Consider the following 15,995-nt stretch of genomic DNA (forward strand, 5'->3'; position numbering starts at 1 on the left):
CAAGCATTACTCTGCGTTTTCAGATACTTTTTTATAGCCTTTAGTCAACTGCATCTGCTTTTTCTTTTATATTATAATAAATCTTGTGGTCTGAAACATGCTTCGAATGCAATAAAGCAGCTGTTTCCGGTGAGACTCCTGCCATTTTCATTAAGGTTTAAAGGTTTCTACTTTATCATACAGAAATGGCCTTCATAAGTCCAGGATAGCATGATGACGAAAGGGCTGACGGATCTCGCCAACGCTACAAATGGCGTGTATGCCTAGCGGTGAATGCTGTATACTGACAAAAACGAAGAAGAAAAAAAAAAGTAGACCCTTTAGCAATAGCAGTACTCACCAAGAAACTGTGCTAACTGCTTGACAGGAACGACGGTTATAATGACGTTGTCTCATTATTAGGAGTTTTATCGTGTATGGATGATAAAGCACTTTCGTACCTAAAAGAAGCGAGATGACTAAATGCACAAAATAAATTTGCACTACATATGCGCCTTCTGTGTTCTGACCTGACTGCTACAGTGAAGCATAGTTGTGCTCATATCTTGAGAATGATGAAATTGGTGCCTTTAGAAATTAATATATGATGCCAAAAGTGTGTCGGGTTGCAAGATTGATTACAATCTGATGATGGGATCGGCAGGCGCACGAGTAAGCCTCGCGGACAAGCTGCTAGCTACTTCATTACCGGCGACCTCCGCGTCGCCTGGCATCCGCACGACAATGACCGAAGTAGCAGCAAGTTTCAGGAGATCGGTGCAAGGAAATTGGCGACACGCGCGAACTGCTCGAATCGCTTTAATGGAATCGATACATAATTAATAACTCCTAGAATTTATACCATACGCACGCAATAAAAAAAGCCACATTATTTGTGAAACCTTGCCTGAAAATCAGTCAGATATGTGTCATGTGATCGCTTTGGTTGCAGATGAGAATCGCTGTGTTGCGATTGCAAATATTTTCCAGCATATTTATGTGGGTCTCCATCACGCGTTGATTTTGCAGTGCTTGGCCGTTAGCAGAAAGTTTAGAGAATGAAACGTTCTTACCTACTCATCGAAGCTAGATATCGAAATTTGCTTTTGTTGTGTACACAAGTCCGTTACCAGATCGACTGCATTACCAGCTGGAAAGCATGAATGCGATCTATAGTCAATTACCATTTTTGAGCATTTCCCTTGGCTGATTTCAGTTTAAGAATGTATTCGTCTTGCTTTGTGCCAGCATATGCGTTTTAAGGTATGAGCAGTAAGCGGACTTTTTTTTTTACTTTTTTAAAGTGGTCCACTGAGAGGGCAAAATGTGGAGACAGCCAGATATCTCTGAAAAGGAAGTCATGCAACCTGACCGGGAATGACGGTGGCGCCACCATATCACACATGTGGGAAAGCATCTCACCATCTGCTAGATGACCAGAAGATATATCAGATTGTATACATTGACATGTAGGGAACCGCAAGCATAGCCATAATGACAAAAACAAAAATCTCAGTGCACGTTAGAGAACCCCAGGTGGTCCAGATTTCCGGAGCCCTCCACTACGGCGTCTCTCATAGCCTGAGTCGCTTTGGGACATTAAACCCCCCAAATCAACCCAACCCAACAAAAATCCGAGCAAAAGCATCAACAGTGTCATGTTCTGCCGCCTTTATAGTCCAATAAAGGTCATTGCGAATTTTTGTTTTTCAATTTTATTCTCTTCCAGATTGCCCTTCGTACAGATTTCGTGCCATGTTAGCCCTCTTTTATGCTGCTGGCACACCTGACGTCATGAGGGACAGGAGCTGTAATGGAAGCCGATCATTTACGGTAGCTTTTACTGGAGATAACCACATATAAGGGCTCCGGCTTAACGGGCAAACGCTTTCGTTTTCTAAGCCAGCCTATGAAGAAAGAATAATGGTTCCTAAACATTACGAAACAAAGGAGGTTCAGAGGAAAGGAAGTGGAAAACGTTGCACCTAAGCCCACTCGCCCGCTCGGTCTGTTGCGCTGAGCACTCCGAGAAAGGCCTGATTACGAAAATAACAAAAGTGGTTTCTTGCTTCATGTGGTACACTCGTCCGGCAGTGAAGAAAGCTGCTTTCCTTGAGTATTTTCTACGATGCATAGACGCGCAATAAACTCTCTTGGATCGTCACGACGCCTGAGCACATTTGTCCCGTTGCGGCGCATTCATTCTCTAGAGGGGCCAAGCAAACTTCAGTTACTTCCCCCGTATGTTTTGTAAGGTTTTCATTTCTCTTTCGCTATAACACGAAGCTTCATTTCCTGATGCTGCTATTCCTGGTGTTCCTCTCTCGTTTTCGCTCCTTAATTGTGTGAAAATCTGTGGACAGTTCTTCAGACATACTACTTGTCGAAATGCCAGAGGCAAGGATTGCATTCAGGAAACAAAGGCGGATACACAATCAGTACTGTCTTCTTCGATGCAGATTAGTAAAACATAATCTGCGCATTTTTAGGACTGCCAACTTTTGCCTAATGAGAGCTCATGCAGGAAGAAGCATCAATAACTAAAGGCTGCTAAATTAACGCTAGCATGAGAGCTGCTCTTTACAATGTATGTGTCAGAGCATGTTAGAGAGGCCTGACAGCAAAATGTCCCTAACACTATAAATAAACTAGAACCATGATGTTTTTTGAGTGGTATGAGCTAAAAAAGCAAAGGTTAGGGAATGTAGAAGACAATAGGGATTTTACGAGAAGGAAAAAGTAAAGTCCTAATATCCTAACATTGCTATTTGAAGCCCTGTAAAATAACGAAGCTTAATTCACGACAGCTGTTTTATTTAATATTTCGTGGACAAAATTACAACTGGACCTCGTAATCCGAACATGCAGGGAGAAGACACGACGGACTCAGTGGCAACTATCGGAATAATCCGTAAAGAAGCATAAAACACGCTACATGTCCGAAAACTTAACTTCAAATATCATCAAAAGCGCCGAAGGACTTCGTTTGACGTCATTACCTATCTCGATTCAAAAGAACACAGAAAAATAAAAAATGGTGGCGTCACGTTTCAGCTTAAACGCAATTTTCCTCTTGTGGACGTTTCTAGGCATTCACTTTAATGACCTGGAGCAGAACACTATCGTTTCCGCGCGCACAGTGCTCTTGACATTATGTGAGCCTTAGGTCTTGTTTTGGCTATTATTTTAGTTGCACGCCTTTACGTGCTTCCTAATTACGGTCTTCAGTGTTCAACTATGCCCCGAAATTGTAACAAAAACTGCCAACTACACAGTGAAACCCGAGAAAATCATTATTTCACACACACACACACACACACACACACACACACACACACACACACACACACACACACACACACACACACACACACACACACACACACACACACACACACACACACACACACACACACACACACACACACACACACACACACACACACACACACACACACACACACACACACACACACACACACACACACACACACACACACACACACACACACACACACACGCGCGCGCGCTCGCTCGTGTACTTCTTTAATGACCTGGACATAAAGGTACTAGCGTAGGTTAAGCTGCCCATACCCGCAATCGGTATCAAAGCCTGGCAGACTTCATCGTATATATGCGAAATTTTGAGCATACAAAGTGCTTAGGAATGTGTCGTGAATGCGACTGTTGATGAACTGTGCATATGTATGCTGTGATCAGGTAATGCGTACAAAACGGGTTGTCAGGTGACCTGTCACTGCGGCACATCATTTATCGTCTTACTGATTTAGTAAGCAGGCTTAATTATTATTTATGAAGTATCAGAAATAGTCACAGCTGCGCAATTCTACTACATTAGTTCAAGGAGGTTTCAAACACATAAAATAACTAAAGCCAGACGTTGCGGTGGCAGTAAGATGAGCCGGAGCCTTTCGCGTTCCCCGAGGCAACCACTTGTCGATGAAGGCGAAATGTAAGACGCCCGTATGCTGTTGGATGTCAATGTACATTAAAGAACCCCAGGAGGTAGACATTTCCGGAACCCTCCACTACGGTGTCTCTTATAGCCTGAGTCGCTTTAGGACAATAAACATCATAAAGCAAACGAAACCATATCCGATCTCAAGTAACAAGGTCTTAGCGTTTGTAATCCTTGCTTAATTATTGACTCTAAACTATGAGCTGTTATACCTGTCTATAGCGCTATTTCTCCCAAGCAAGCTTCCATGAGAGTATTCCGTAAGTGTAAGGGGGGAAGATGCATAGAAAATTTGAAGTTGCACTCCCGTGCGCCGCATTATGGCTTTTTACTTTCGGATGAGTGTGATGTTAAACCTGCTGAAGGATGTTTATTACAAAATGACAGCTTCCAGTGTTAAATCTACTGAATGAACGACGCCAGCGTTGGAGTCCTCAAGCATTCCCAAAAAAAGCCGGTTACGTGCGTTTTCCCGTGCATCTTGGAGCTCTGCCAGCATCATCGCGTTGCAAAGTGACAGAGACGGCCAAAATCAAAGACGCTAAACACTTAAAAAAACGAAGACAAGTGGCCTCCCATACTGGATTGTCCCGCAAACAGGGCTTCGGATAGAGACAGTGTAGTCAGAATATTCTACTTCGCATGCAGTGGGAGCTTTCAAAAGCTTGCGAGATGGTTCGTCCAAACCCCTCATAGTATTCTACAGCTGTTTGACTATGCAGTATCGGTTACTGAAAAAGAAAGTTAAAGGACATGCCAAGTAGCATCTCAGCAAATTTGGCGACGTATGAATGTCTGTGTGGTTGGAAGATGATACTCACAACATTGATGTATAACCACTCGCCTTGAGGTCGGGGTAGGATTTTAGTGCTCCCATGTTACGTTACCACTAAAGAATACCAACCGAACTAAATAAGGACTACCTTTTATTTATTTTTTTAAGAGGGTGTTAACGAGTGTACGTAAAGAGGCAGGAGTTTTCAGAATGTGAGTTAGAAGACAGAAACAACTTCAGCGAAGTCACACAAGCAAGCTTCTTCAACATGTCTCATCATCATCATCATCATCATCATCCTGACTATACCCACTGCAGGGCGAAGGCCTCTCCCATATTTCTCCAATTAACCCGGTTCTGTGCTAGCTGCATCCACTTGACCACTGTGAACTTCTTGACCTCATCCGCCCACCTAACTTTCTGTCGCCCCCTGCTATGTTTTCCTTCCCTTGGAATCCAGTTTGTTACCCTCAGCGACCATCGGTTATCCTCTCTTCGCACTACATGTCCTGCCCATGCCCATTTCTTCTTCTTACTTTCCACTAGAATGTCGATAACTTGAGTTTTTTCTCTTACCCACTCTACACGCTTCCTATCTCTTAATGTTACCCTTACTATTTTTCGTTCCATAGCCCTCTGAGTTGTCCTGTCTCAACATGTCTCAACTCATGCTAAATATAGGTCTTCTAGTATCGATAACAGGGAAATGGGACTCCAGGCAGAGCTAGAATAAATTTTATAGAGCATGGTTCTTATGCGCTCGTTCGGCCTTTGAACCGCTTCGTCGTGGTTGTCGGTTTAACCGAGCTAAAGAGAATCACGAGCCATGAGCCACGAGAAAGTCAACATCCAAAGACAACTCAGAAGAAGAGGAAGAAGAGCAACGTCTGCGCCGCTCGCTCCATGACTCTTCTCTTCTTTTGAGAAGTTATCATTGCATCGTGAGAAAAATGAAGAGTGCTTTGTAACTGCCCATACACATGATGACGTTGTGACATTATAAAATTACAATTTTGAACCGCAGCCGAAGAAAAAAGAATGGTTAAGAGGAAAGAAATATACTTGTTGGAGAGAGCACTGAATCAACGCACTTTGGGTCGCGAAACCGCTCGTTGCTTGTACCCTAATGAGGATCGTTCATCCAATGAATCACTTCAGTACTTGTGCATCCCCATCCTACCGTAGAGTACACAACGTTATAGCTCTGTAGAGCTTATAGGCACCTTTTAATAGCCGCGGAGCAATTAGCTTCCTCAAATAAAGTGAAATCAAAGAGTACCTGCGAGGGAATTATCTCTAGTGCTATCCCTTTTTATTATTGGCACATAAGTGCAGCCCAAGCTTTCACACGACATAACTAATTTAGGCTCCATCTTTACACTTTAACTAATGAATGACGTCTAGAAGGTTTCCTAATCACGTGACGGTTGTTCGGCGTTGAATAAATTGTAGAAAAATTAACTTCTACATGCTTACGCTAACAACAAGTGCCTGCTGTTTGTGCTGTATATTGCTTTGGGATGTGGAATGCCTTCACTTTGTGGAAGCACTGATCTGTTATTTTGCACCTTTAGATTTTCTTCCCTTTTCTAGAAGATTTACCTCGCCACTTTTATTACAACCTGTTGTACCTTCAGAGTAGTGCGATATATTAATTGCGGCGCATTTTATATTATCTCAAAGGGCTTTACGTTGCACCATCGAAATTTATTGTAATCTAGAAGGTCGGCGTCTGTTAATATTTGTTCACTGCAGTGACATTAAAGAGCGGATAAGATATGCAAAGAGAACAGACTTTAGGGAATGAAGTGCACGGCCCTGTGTGGCTCTTGCAAGCGGTTCTCTGAACGCAGATCACTTACAGCAAGCGCAAAAAATATTAATACAAAAAAGCAATGCCGTGCGCACATATAACGACATCCACAGCAAAATATGATTGCAGAAATTTCCTAACGTCGGTACTAAATAATACATATTTTGATACCCCGTTTCCGTTGCAGCCTGGAACTCTGACCGGTAATGCAAATGGAATAAGTGTCTACAATCAGATTTTGGTGGCGGCACACCACTCGCACGAGTATGGTTCGAAATGGAAATGAGAATAAGCTTGCCCATGGTTGCCACCCCTTTCCCGAAAAAGTTTCTTCCCCTAGTTATCAAGCGCTATGTACATCAACAGAATGCCCGAGTTTCTTTCCGAATACAGACTGCTTTTTTTTTTATGTATACCAGCGATCCCTTCATGCAAAGACGTGGCATCTTCGTGCTGATGCGTTCTGTCAATTTACATTTAGATTGGGTGGTCCCCATAAGCACCACCCTTGATTGCCTTAGGGTTGAGATGAGGTCCTTATAAAGCAAGCGCTCAAATTTTCATGGATCAAAGCTACACGGAACCGACAAAACAAAAACAAAGTTGGTGAAACAATATTGAGAAATATACGGTTTTATTGAACAAAAAAAAAATTACAAGCGCAGAGCAGTAATCCAATCACGCATAGATAACAGGTTGCCCATTACGAAAACCTCTGGAATATTGTGCACTCGTTCGAGTGGATTCTGAAAAATAAAAACAAAAAAAATACATTACTATCGTGAAGCATGCATTAGAAAATGTGTGTATCTACGCCCTGTGCTAAACTATGAGCTGAGCTAAGACAACGAGACAAAAAGCATCGACCGCAACGTTAGTTTCAGGTAACAGCACCACAAAAAGTCGATAGACGTGGTCTACATATCTTTTTATTAGAAAAAATTGTTTTTACGCTCTATTATATAGCCCATAGGTAGCGAGGCGATGACTTATTTCATGGGAAAGCCCTTCGGGTAAGATGGTTTCTTATTTCTCAAATAAATTGTGGCTTTAGACTCAATACTACTACGAAAACCAATGATGCGGAACGTCTTTCCAACATTCAGTCGGAATTCTCTGGTAAAAACATTACGCACCACTGACATGTTTTGCGTGCAATCTTCATGGCGGGCAGCATAATATTTAAGGTTCCCAGAGTGTTGTGAAATATATTTGCTGTATTATTAATGGCAGTATTCAAGCACTAATAGTTTTTGCCAAAGAACTTAGTCTAGTAGTGTCGTTATTAATAGCATAGAACGTATGGCAGATTCTACGAAAAAAATTCAAGTGAGGTTAATTAAGATGGCGTATTTTGCAGGACCTGCACTATATGATTCCAGATTAGCCCTTTCCATGCAAGTCTTTTTTTTTTTCTTTTAAGCTTTATGGGCAATAGCTCAACATAAAGAAAGAAACTTTACTCTGTGGAGAGAGGAATGCATTGAGCCACAGATGGCTCTAAAGTAACGAGGCAGCGAAAGTGAACTTCACATAAACCTTTAACGAAGCCGTACTCACGTCTGGCCTCCTTTTTCTTTTTAATTTTCGTTGGATAACGTAGGTTTCTACCATACTTAAGCGCACCAACCAACATTCCTGAGAATATTGCATCAGATATGGCCGAAAAAGCATATAATAACCTATTCTGTGCCAACTGCGGGAGTAAGGCGAACCTACAAGATGGTACCTTACAAGCAGTATGCAGTCCTTTCTATCGCTGGATTTTCGACAACGGTTCGGTTCACTGCGTGCATGCAGTTTTTTTCTTTTACATAAACAGAAAAAATACCTCAGAGAAGCAACACAATCCAGAATAAAAATAAATAATGCTGCGGGCGTACACTGAGTAGCGACCATAGTTGTTAGGTAGAACTGTAGGCACGTCCATGACAAACAGTTAAGACTTAGAAATATCTATTATTAATAAAAATAGCGCATACAGGAAGACATAAGACAAGCTAAAAGGAAGATTTCGTTTATCTTGTCTTATGCCTTGTTGTTCGCGCTATTTTTATTAACAATGGATGTTTACCAACTCGTCAAACAAAGTATCTTGACAAAGAATCATGCATGGTACGAAGTTGTTTTTTAACTATTGATTGTACATGCTGCTTAGGCATGACCAGCATTATCGGAAGAAAAATTCGTACACTATGCTTACAAACTCCCAAGAATAAAACTGAAAACGTGCCTTCATGACACCTTTTCCGCGCTTATATATAAAGTGACAGATGCTGCATACCGCATGATCGTCGTTTTGCCCTCTTTAATCTCATCCCCGTCACTCCCACCTCACGGACGCTGCAATGTGTCCCAGACGTGGTGTTCAAGCTCCATCTGCAGAGAAAGTAGCGATGGAGGCATCTGTGGAGTGCCATCTATCGTACCGACGAGAAAGCTCCAAAGCATTTCCTTTTATGTTACTGTAAAGCATGATGGGCGTTTCCTAAATTTCAAATTTGAGTATCGGTCGTTTCCAAAATTTGTAAGCCAACATGACTAATCGCTGTACAATATTAACAGTTTTGCACTATTTGTAGCAATTTTTTTTTCCGGAAAACAAAATATTTAAGCATAATTCCATCGGATTTCTAGTCGTCGATACATGAACAGCATGAGTAAATCCGCCAAATCATCGCCAGAAAGAAGCAGTAGAAACTTTTAAACACGAAGTTATATACATTAACGGCATGAAAGGGGGAAGGTTTCCACCACGAAAGCGAACGCCTCCCTCGAGGGAATTAGGGAGCTCTATGCTTCGAGTTCGCTGTTTCATCGATAGATGTCGCCACATGTAGCATCTTCTCGGAAGGAGCTATTGATCCAAAACTTGACGCCGCAGACTGACAGGTCAAAAAAGATTGGCATGAGCATTAAATGAAATGCGAAAACCCTAGAAAATAACTTTACTCACAAAATCGCTCTTATTTGTCATTAAACACTTTCCTAAAACGATATTCCGCTGTTGTTTCTTCAGTGTGTCTCTGAAAGCCGTGCGCATAGAACCTTGTAGTTTCGGCCCAATTTTGAAGAATATTAGTTTTATGTGCTAGATATTACAGTTCGTTTGGCCGATAAGTTATCGTCTCCACAATAACTCATTAGACTTGACAAAAATGTTTCGGAAAAAGTAAGGAAGTGAATTCGTATTAAAAACTGTGAACCTACTAATCTTTTCTTCATTCCAAAATCAAATTGTTTAGGCGAAAAAAAATTATTCGAGAATACCTCTTATCATAGTTCCAGCATGAACGAAAAACAAAAAACAACTTAATTCTGGTATTTTCTCCAATGTCCAACAAATCCTAGGCTCCGTGTGCGCACTAGATGTGCAGCCTTGGTCAAAAGTCTTGAAGCTAAAGGATTTTCTCTCAGCTGCAGAATGAAGCCGTCACGGCGCTATTTGAATATTAAATGTCCTTTTAACTTTAATGAAGGCGTGATGGCTCCACTTTGCGGCTTAGGCGAAAATCCTTTGACCAAAACTGTACTTACATGCGTACCCGATAAAGTTGTTCGTGAAAGACTTCGCGAATTCCTGTCGGCCGCAGCTTAAATTAATCGACGCAAAACAACATTTTATTGCACGTTAAAGCCAGTCATTCTGGCTTAACGATTCCTTTCCACTCTCGGGTATAATGTTTCTCCGCTTGTTACGAAATACCCTGCCGTAACTGCCAGAGCTTAGACCGCGCTCGGAATTATCGTCTGCTTTCTCCCTAGGCGTAAGAGAAAAGGGTAGTAATCGTCACTCACGCAGCCGTCGCTTTTTTGAACAGTGATAAGTGTTGGCCTGGCGCTTCTTGTCACGTTACTCGCGGTTTTTTTCTTTTTATTTTCGCTGTCAGCTTTGCGAAAGTAAGAACTCCGTAATTCTGCGACAGTGCGCAAACTGCTGCCTAATGTTAAATGGGGCCGGTATATTTACACGTATTGCACTGATCTCTGTCAAATGTCTAATTCTGTTATGCGGCATTGGCTTGGCTGCTAAAATGAACGAGAATGACTTCGTAGTTGAAAAAATTGTGACAGAAAACGTTAGAACTGTAGCACTGAGTTGCTTCGTGCCACCTGGCTCGTTACGGGTGCCATGTGCTGGATGAGACATGTCTCGTGTTTTAAGAACTGGTAGTCATTGGTCATTGACCGCAGATAGTTAGCACTTTCTAGTTTTATCAAAAATAAAATGACCTAATCTTTATTACTTTAATGACAGTTACCGCCACAGTTGGACACTCGACGAAAGAACTAGTATTTGGGATGAAAATAAATAATGTTCACATGAAGTTTTGAATTGCTTGCCGTCTTTTGCGATGCACAGAAGAATGCTTGCTGCCTTTAATGGAGTTCAAACCAGAAATAAGCGTTTCTCGGGGAATCCTTTCAGCTGACATCTTTACATGTTTCTTCAGGTCTGCGAGGTTCACTGGCTCCGTCTTGAAAACTCCGTTTTTACGTATCCCCATAAAAAGGCCTTCAGTGATAACAAATCAGTCGATCTAGGAGGCCAATGTGTTGCTTCCCCCCGGCCGATCCATTGATTGGGAAAGGAGCTTACCACGAGTTGCTGGAATGAAGGAAACAAAATGCGACGATGATGCATTATCCTGAAGCCTCATTTTTATAACACTACCAGTGGTAGCTCTGAGGCAAATAAGGCAAATTTGGAGGCGGCGCCTTTTCGAACGCAGTCAGTGCACATTTTGCCAGTGAGGCTTCCGTCAATGAAGCAAGGATATGCAATACAGCCGTCATAAATGCCACATTAAACAATTGCTGCCCATCTTATTTAGTGTTTGTGCTTACGTATAGTCATTTTGGGTTCTTGTCGCTCCTTTAATGGGAATTGTGCAAATTGACATTGATGTCTCTGCAAAATTTATCCTCGTCTGTTCAAAGCACTTTGTGAAGATATTCTGGATCTTCATAGCATTGCATTAGGCAGCAGTTGCAAATATCGAGCCAGCTGTATCTTGAAAGTGACCTCCATATCGAAGCCGGACTGGCTCCGTACGCATTGACAATTTTCTTGTCATTTGCTTCCGGCTGACAGGAACGTGCTGAGGACATCAATGTCAAAAAATCAATTCCACCCTCTGGTATTTTTTTTTCTGGACATGGACTGATACAGTAGCATTAAATCGATTAAATACCGATATGAACATGGGAAGAGTCAGCACATGGTGACCAGGATGTAGGGCAGCATATAGTCTGGATGCCAGCTCCTCGTTTATTTGTACCCTGACATAAGCGATCACAATGTGCAGATTTTTGGGCACTGGAGTAATGCTGCTGCGGCCGATCGCGGAATTCAAGAGATGCGACGTGATGTATTAGTCCTAGGTGGCGCTACAACACATTCACGCTATATTAAACCCTTGCACTGCAATGGGCTTTGTCACATGCAAACCTCCACAACAAGCACTTGAAATGCAAACACGTACGTTTTCTAATAACCAGGACCTGAAACGTGCATGTTGATGTTTTTTCTTTTTTTATGCATATTTCGTGCAATGTACCTGAAATTTGTTGAGGGTAGACTCCTTTATCATCCCCCTTCCCCGTCACAAATGTAGATTACAAAAATGCGTGAGCAATAAAATAAATAATACAACCACAAGAACAGCTGCCTCTTAGCATATAGCGACTGCCGCGCTAACCCTCCCTGACACGCGGACAAAGTTTTTCTTTTTCGGTCGTGGTTCGTGAGAAACACCGATTATGGGAAAACAGAAGTTCAATCTAGTGAGTAAATGAATGCAAGATGACGCCGCAAATCGAGCTAGTAAGGCTGGCCATACCAGAAGGGACACACACACACACACACACACACACACACACACACACACACACACACACACACACACACACACACACACACACACACACACACACACACACACACACACACACACACACACACACACACACACACACACACACACACACACACACACACACACACACACACACACACACACACACACACACACGCACGCACACACACACGCAAACACACGCACGCCCACGCGCACGCATGCACACACGCACACACACGCACACACACACGCACGCCCACGCGCACGCACACACGCGCGCTCGCGCGAATCCGACGTGGTGGCTCAGTGCTTTAATCGGTCGATTGCTGACCGCATGAGAGTTAATTAGTCGAATTAGATGTTTCAGTTATTTACGTATGCTCAACAAAAAATAATGCAAACTAGGATATCCGAATTTCAATAACTGTCAGTTGGCTTACCTTTTAAAATTTGGTTTCATTTAGCTGAGGTACCCTGTTATACGCGTAAAAAATCGCTGGGCCGGGTTCAGTCCGGCCGTACCTAGTGCGTGATGAGATTGCTCGGTTGGAATGCTTAGGCACGGTTTCGCTTGACTTAATTATTAAGCTTTATGCTCAACGAGGTCAGCCTTTGCTTGCTCAGTAAACCCAGCAACGGACAAAAAACATCTTCTCTTCATCCGTTTCAGCAATGATCCAAGCCCGTTGCCTTGCTCTCTTCATCGCCAACTCATCTTCGTGCCGCTCTTTGTGGTAACAATGATTGAAGCACCATGACCTCTCCCCGGCGACGCACGCGGTGTGGCACCCGGAGCCACCTTCATGGCTTTCCGCAGCAGCTAGGCCCCAGCGCGCGCCTTATATTCACGCCAATCGGAATTATCACGTGGTTAGGCACTATACGTCTTCACATATCGCGCGGTTCAGTGCAGCTGCAGCTGCAAGGAAAACGCACGCACTCCCGTCAGCCCTCCTGCTCACAGCGGCGAGGAGAGAAGCTGGAGCGCGGCGTGCCATGTGATTAATGTCGTCAATGTCGATTGTACATGGGCGTTCGAATCGAAAGGAGCGACCTAAACCCCTACTGAACGAATCGACGTCAGTCGGCGGTGGAACATGCAGAGCTGTGGGTGGAAGTAATGCTGAAGTGGTTACAGAAGCTGAAGTCGCATCCTAACGCCGAAATGTGATGCAATGATTAATATGTGAAGTCGCGGTACTGTGCAACTTGCTTCGTCATGCCTTTAACGCTGTAGAAGTATTTCGAAACAGCATTGTGATATACATGAGCAAAAAAGAAACGATGATGCCCAGTGTCATCTTCCGCTTTTTGTGAAATCTCTAAACAACACCCCTCCCCCCCCCCCCCCCCCCCCCTAAAAAAAAAAAAAAATCTGCAAACGACCAGTGGGATACACGCAACCGACCTTGGTCGACCAGTGAAATTTGAAATCATCCTAGAGCAAGAAAACTTGCTCCGGCGTGACTGGTGGAAATCGCCATAACACGTGTGATCCTCAAGTTCGAAGGTCAAGCAGCCAGCCAGATGACCTTCAAGGTTGAGCATGGGAGAATTAGAGCTGTCACTCTAACGTCCTTCCTAACAGTGATGCTATACATCTTTAAGAATTTGGAGAGTATCTTGGGAAAAATCGGGGAATATTGATATTTTCTTATTGGAGAATATTTTCTGTAAAATAACGCTAAATTCAGTATATTAACAGAAACATTCTGCACATTAAAAAATGCAGCAGACGCCTAATACCACCCCCATGAAAGGGAAAGCTAGCTCGAGGACTGCGCTGCCGCGACGCTTGATTCCAATCCTTCCTCCTGAAGTGCGCGCCACCACGTGACCGGTAGCGCGGTGCCCTCTGTACTCTTTATGATGCTCTGACGGTGCCCTTCCAAATTCCCTTCCTCTGACGGTCCAGTCCCAATTTCTGCTCCTTTGACGACGCCCGCCGCAGTAAGTCACGTGCATGCGTTCGTCCCATTAGCCGCTTCTCTGTCTCCACAATGGCTGGCGTCTAGTTGCTATGGCAACCAGCGAGGCACGACAGAATTTTTTTGCCGCTTGCTGTGCACACTTCTTTTCCACACCTCTGTTGAGGCAAGTAAGGTAATAACCTTAAAATAGAGGCCGAACTGTGTTGTAAGTGTATAAACTCCCCTAAAGAATCCTCTAGAGTCTGCTCAATGATATTTTGATTGAAAACTATATTTTTGCACCTACCTCTTGGACGTCGACCAAATGTCATGGACGGCGCTGGCATTGAAACAGCATCGTCAAGACGGAACTAACAAGCCCTGTAAATTAGTGAACCTCCTTTATCTTCGCGAACTTCTTACTGAGACAGGAAATTTCTATTGAGCTTTATGAATGCAAAAAGGTACTAAATAACCATTGAGGAAACTGTTTTCGGAAAAAAAAAAAACAGTAATAGTGTATCGACAGCTCTGTGAAGAGACAAGGAAGAAGACTACTTTTTCATAGTAGCATATTTCCTTCTCTGTCTCTTCCTTTCTTATTCCATAATTTCTGCCAGGCACCTCACGCCATATGACATAATTAAGGCAGCCACTTACGGGCCTGTTTCGGAACAGATAAAGCTCAGCCTAAGGGGGAAAGTGTCACAAAGAAGCCTCGACGCCGAAGGCCAGATAACGGCAACACAAAGATTTCCCACTTCTTCCACCTCCATATACCCAATATCCCTCGAGTGCCTGTCAGCTTGAATAAGAGGAAAACAATTCCCTCCAATACAGCAGAACTTTTTTCATTTCATTGATGGACAATGCGTTTTATTTCCCCTTGGCTTGCCGCTCTGTTTTAGATCCCGTTTCCTCTCGGCAGTTCTTGGTCTTTCCGCTCGGTAAAGTTCACTTATAATGACCGGAGAAGCCCTTTCCGCAAGCGCATATTTGGTTGTAAGCATATGTTTTGTGGACAGATACGCGTAGAAAGAAAGGAGTAGTGCCTGTTAAAGAGAATAGAGCAAACGGTCGTTGTCTCTGACGTCGGGTTCTAGGTTGCCAAATTGAATATAGCGGGCAAAATGTAACCAAAATAGACAAATTATGAATCGTGATGATCGTTTCATTTTTCGTGAACGCAGCGTGAGCAACGTACGTACTACACCAAGAAGTTGACAGCACTGGTCTCTCCTTTAATGGTTTCAGAGGATGCAGTGTGAACTAACTAGCAGCTGGAACAGAGGCTTCACTGCAATAGATCCCGTCTACACCTGTTGGTCCGTGTCTTTATTTGGCTATCTGCAACAGGTTCCGTCTATATTTGTGTCGGCCGCGTCTTTCATTCGCTACGTTCCCGAGAAACTAGCAACTGCTAAAACGATAAGCACAAAAAAAAAAAAAAAGAAATCTATGACAATCAATCTGTTTAAATGAAGAAATGTGAACGAATTAGCGTTTGTTGTTCTTGATGATCATAAAGCCCATGCCACTTTGCGATATGAGTACAGTGTAACGCCATCGTGTTTCCGCCAGTCATCCCAAATCACGTGACGTTTCTTTGTAATGCGACGCCGGTTTGATCTAAGATATCTTTGCCGGTCTTCCTTAATGGCATATCACGTAATACTGG

General features: G+C 43.1%; 1 protein-coding gene across 2 annotated transcripts in view; it reads right to left on the reverse strand.

The window, feature by feature from the left end:
• Positions 1-7,176: 7,176 nt before the first annotated feature.
• The window catches only part of LOC146185723 (uncharacterized), a 406,440-nt gene continuing 397,621 nt past the window's right edge, over positions 7,177-15,995 (reverse strand). Inside the window, exons 3-4 of one of the 2 annotated variants that reach the window (XM_084605577.1) lie at positions 8,831-8,925; positions 7,177-7,292 (exon numbers count right to left, since the gene is read on the reverse strand). In XM_084605577.1, coding sequence (XP_084461703.1) covers positions 8,915-8,925 — 11 coding nt within the window. In that variant the 3' untranslated portion in view covers positions 7,177-7,292; positions 8,831-8,914. The remainder of the gene's footprint in view (positions 7,293-8,830; positions 8,926-15,995) is intronic. The other variant, XM_084605576.1, reaches the window with a different exon arrangement.

The sequence above is a fragment of the Amblyomma maculatum genome, chromosome 6 (assembly GCF_055883805.1).
Source record: "Amblyomma maculatum isolate TAMU_Amacu chromosome 6, ASM5588380v1, whole genome shotgun sequence".
NCBI lineage: Eukaryota > Metazoa > Arthropoda > Arachnida > Ixodida > Ixodidae > Amblyomma > Amblyomma maculatum.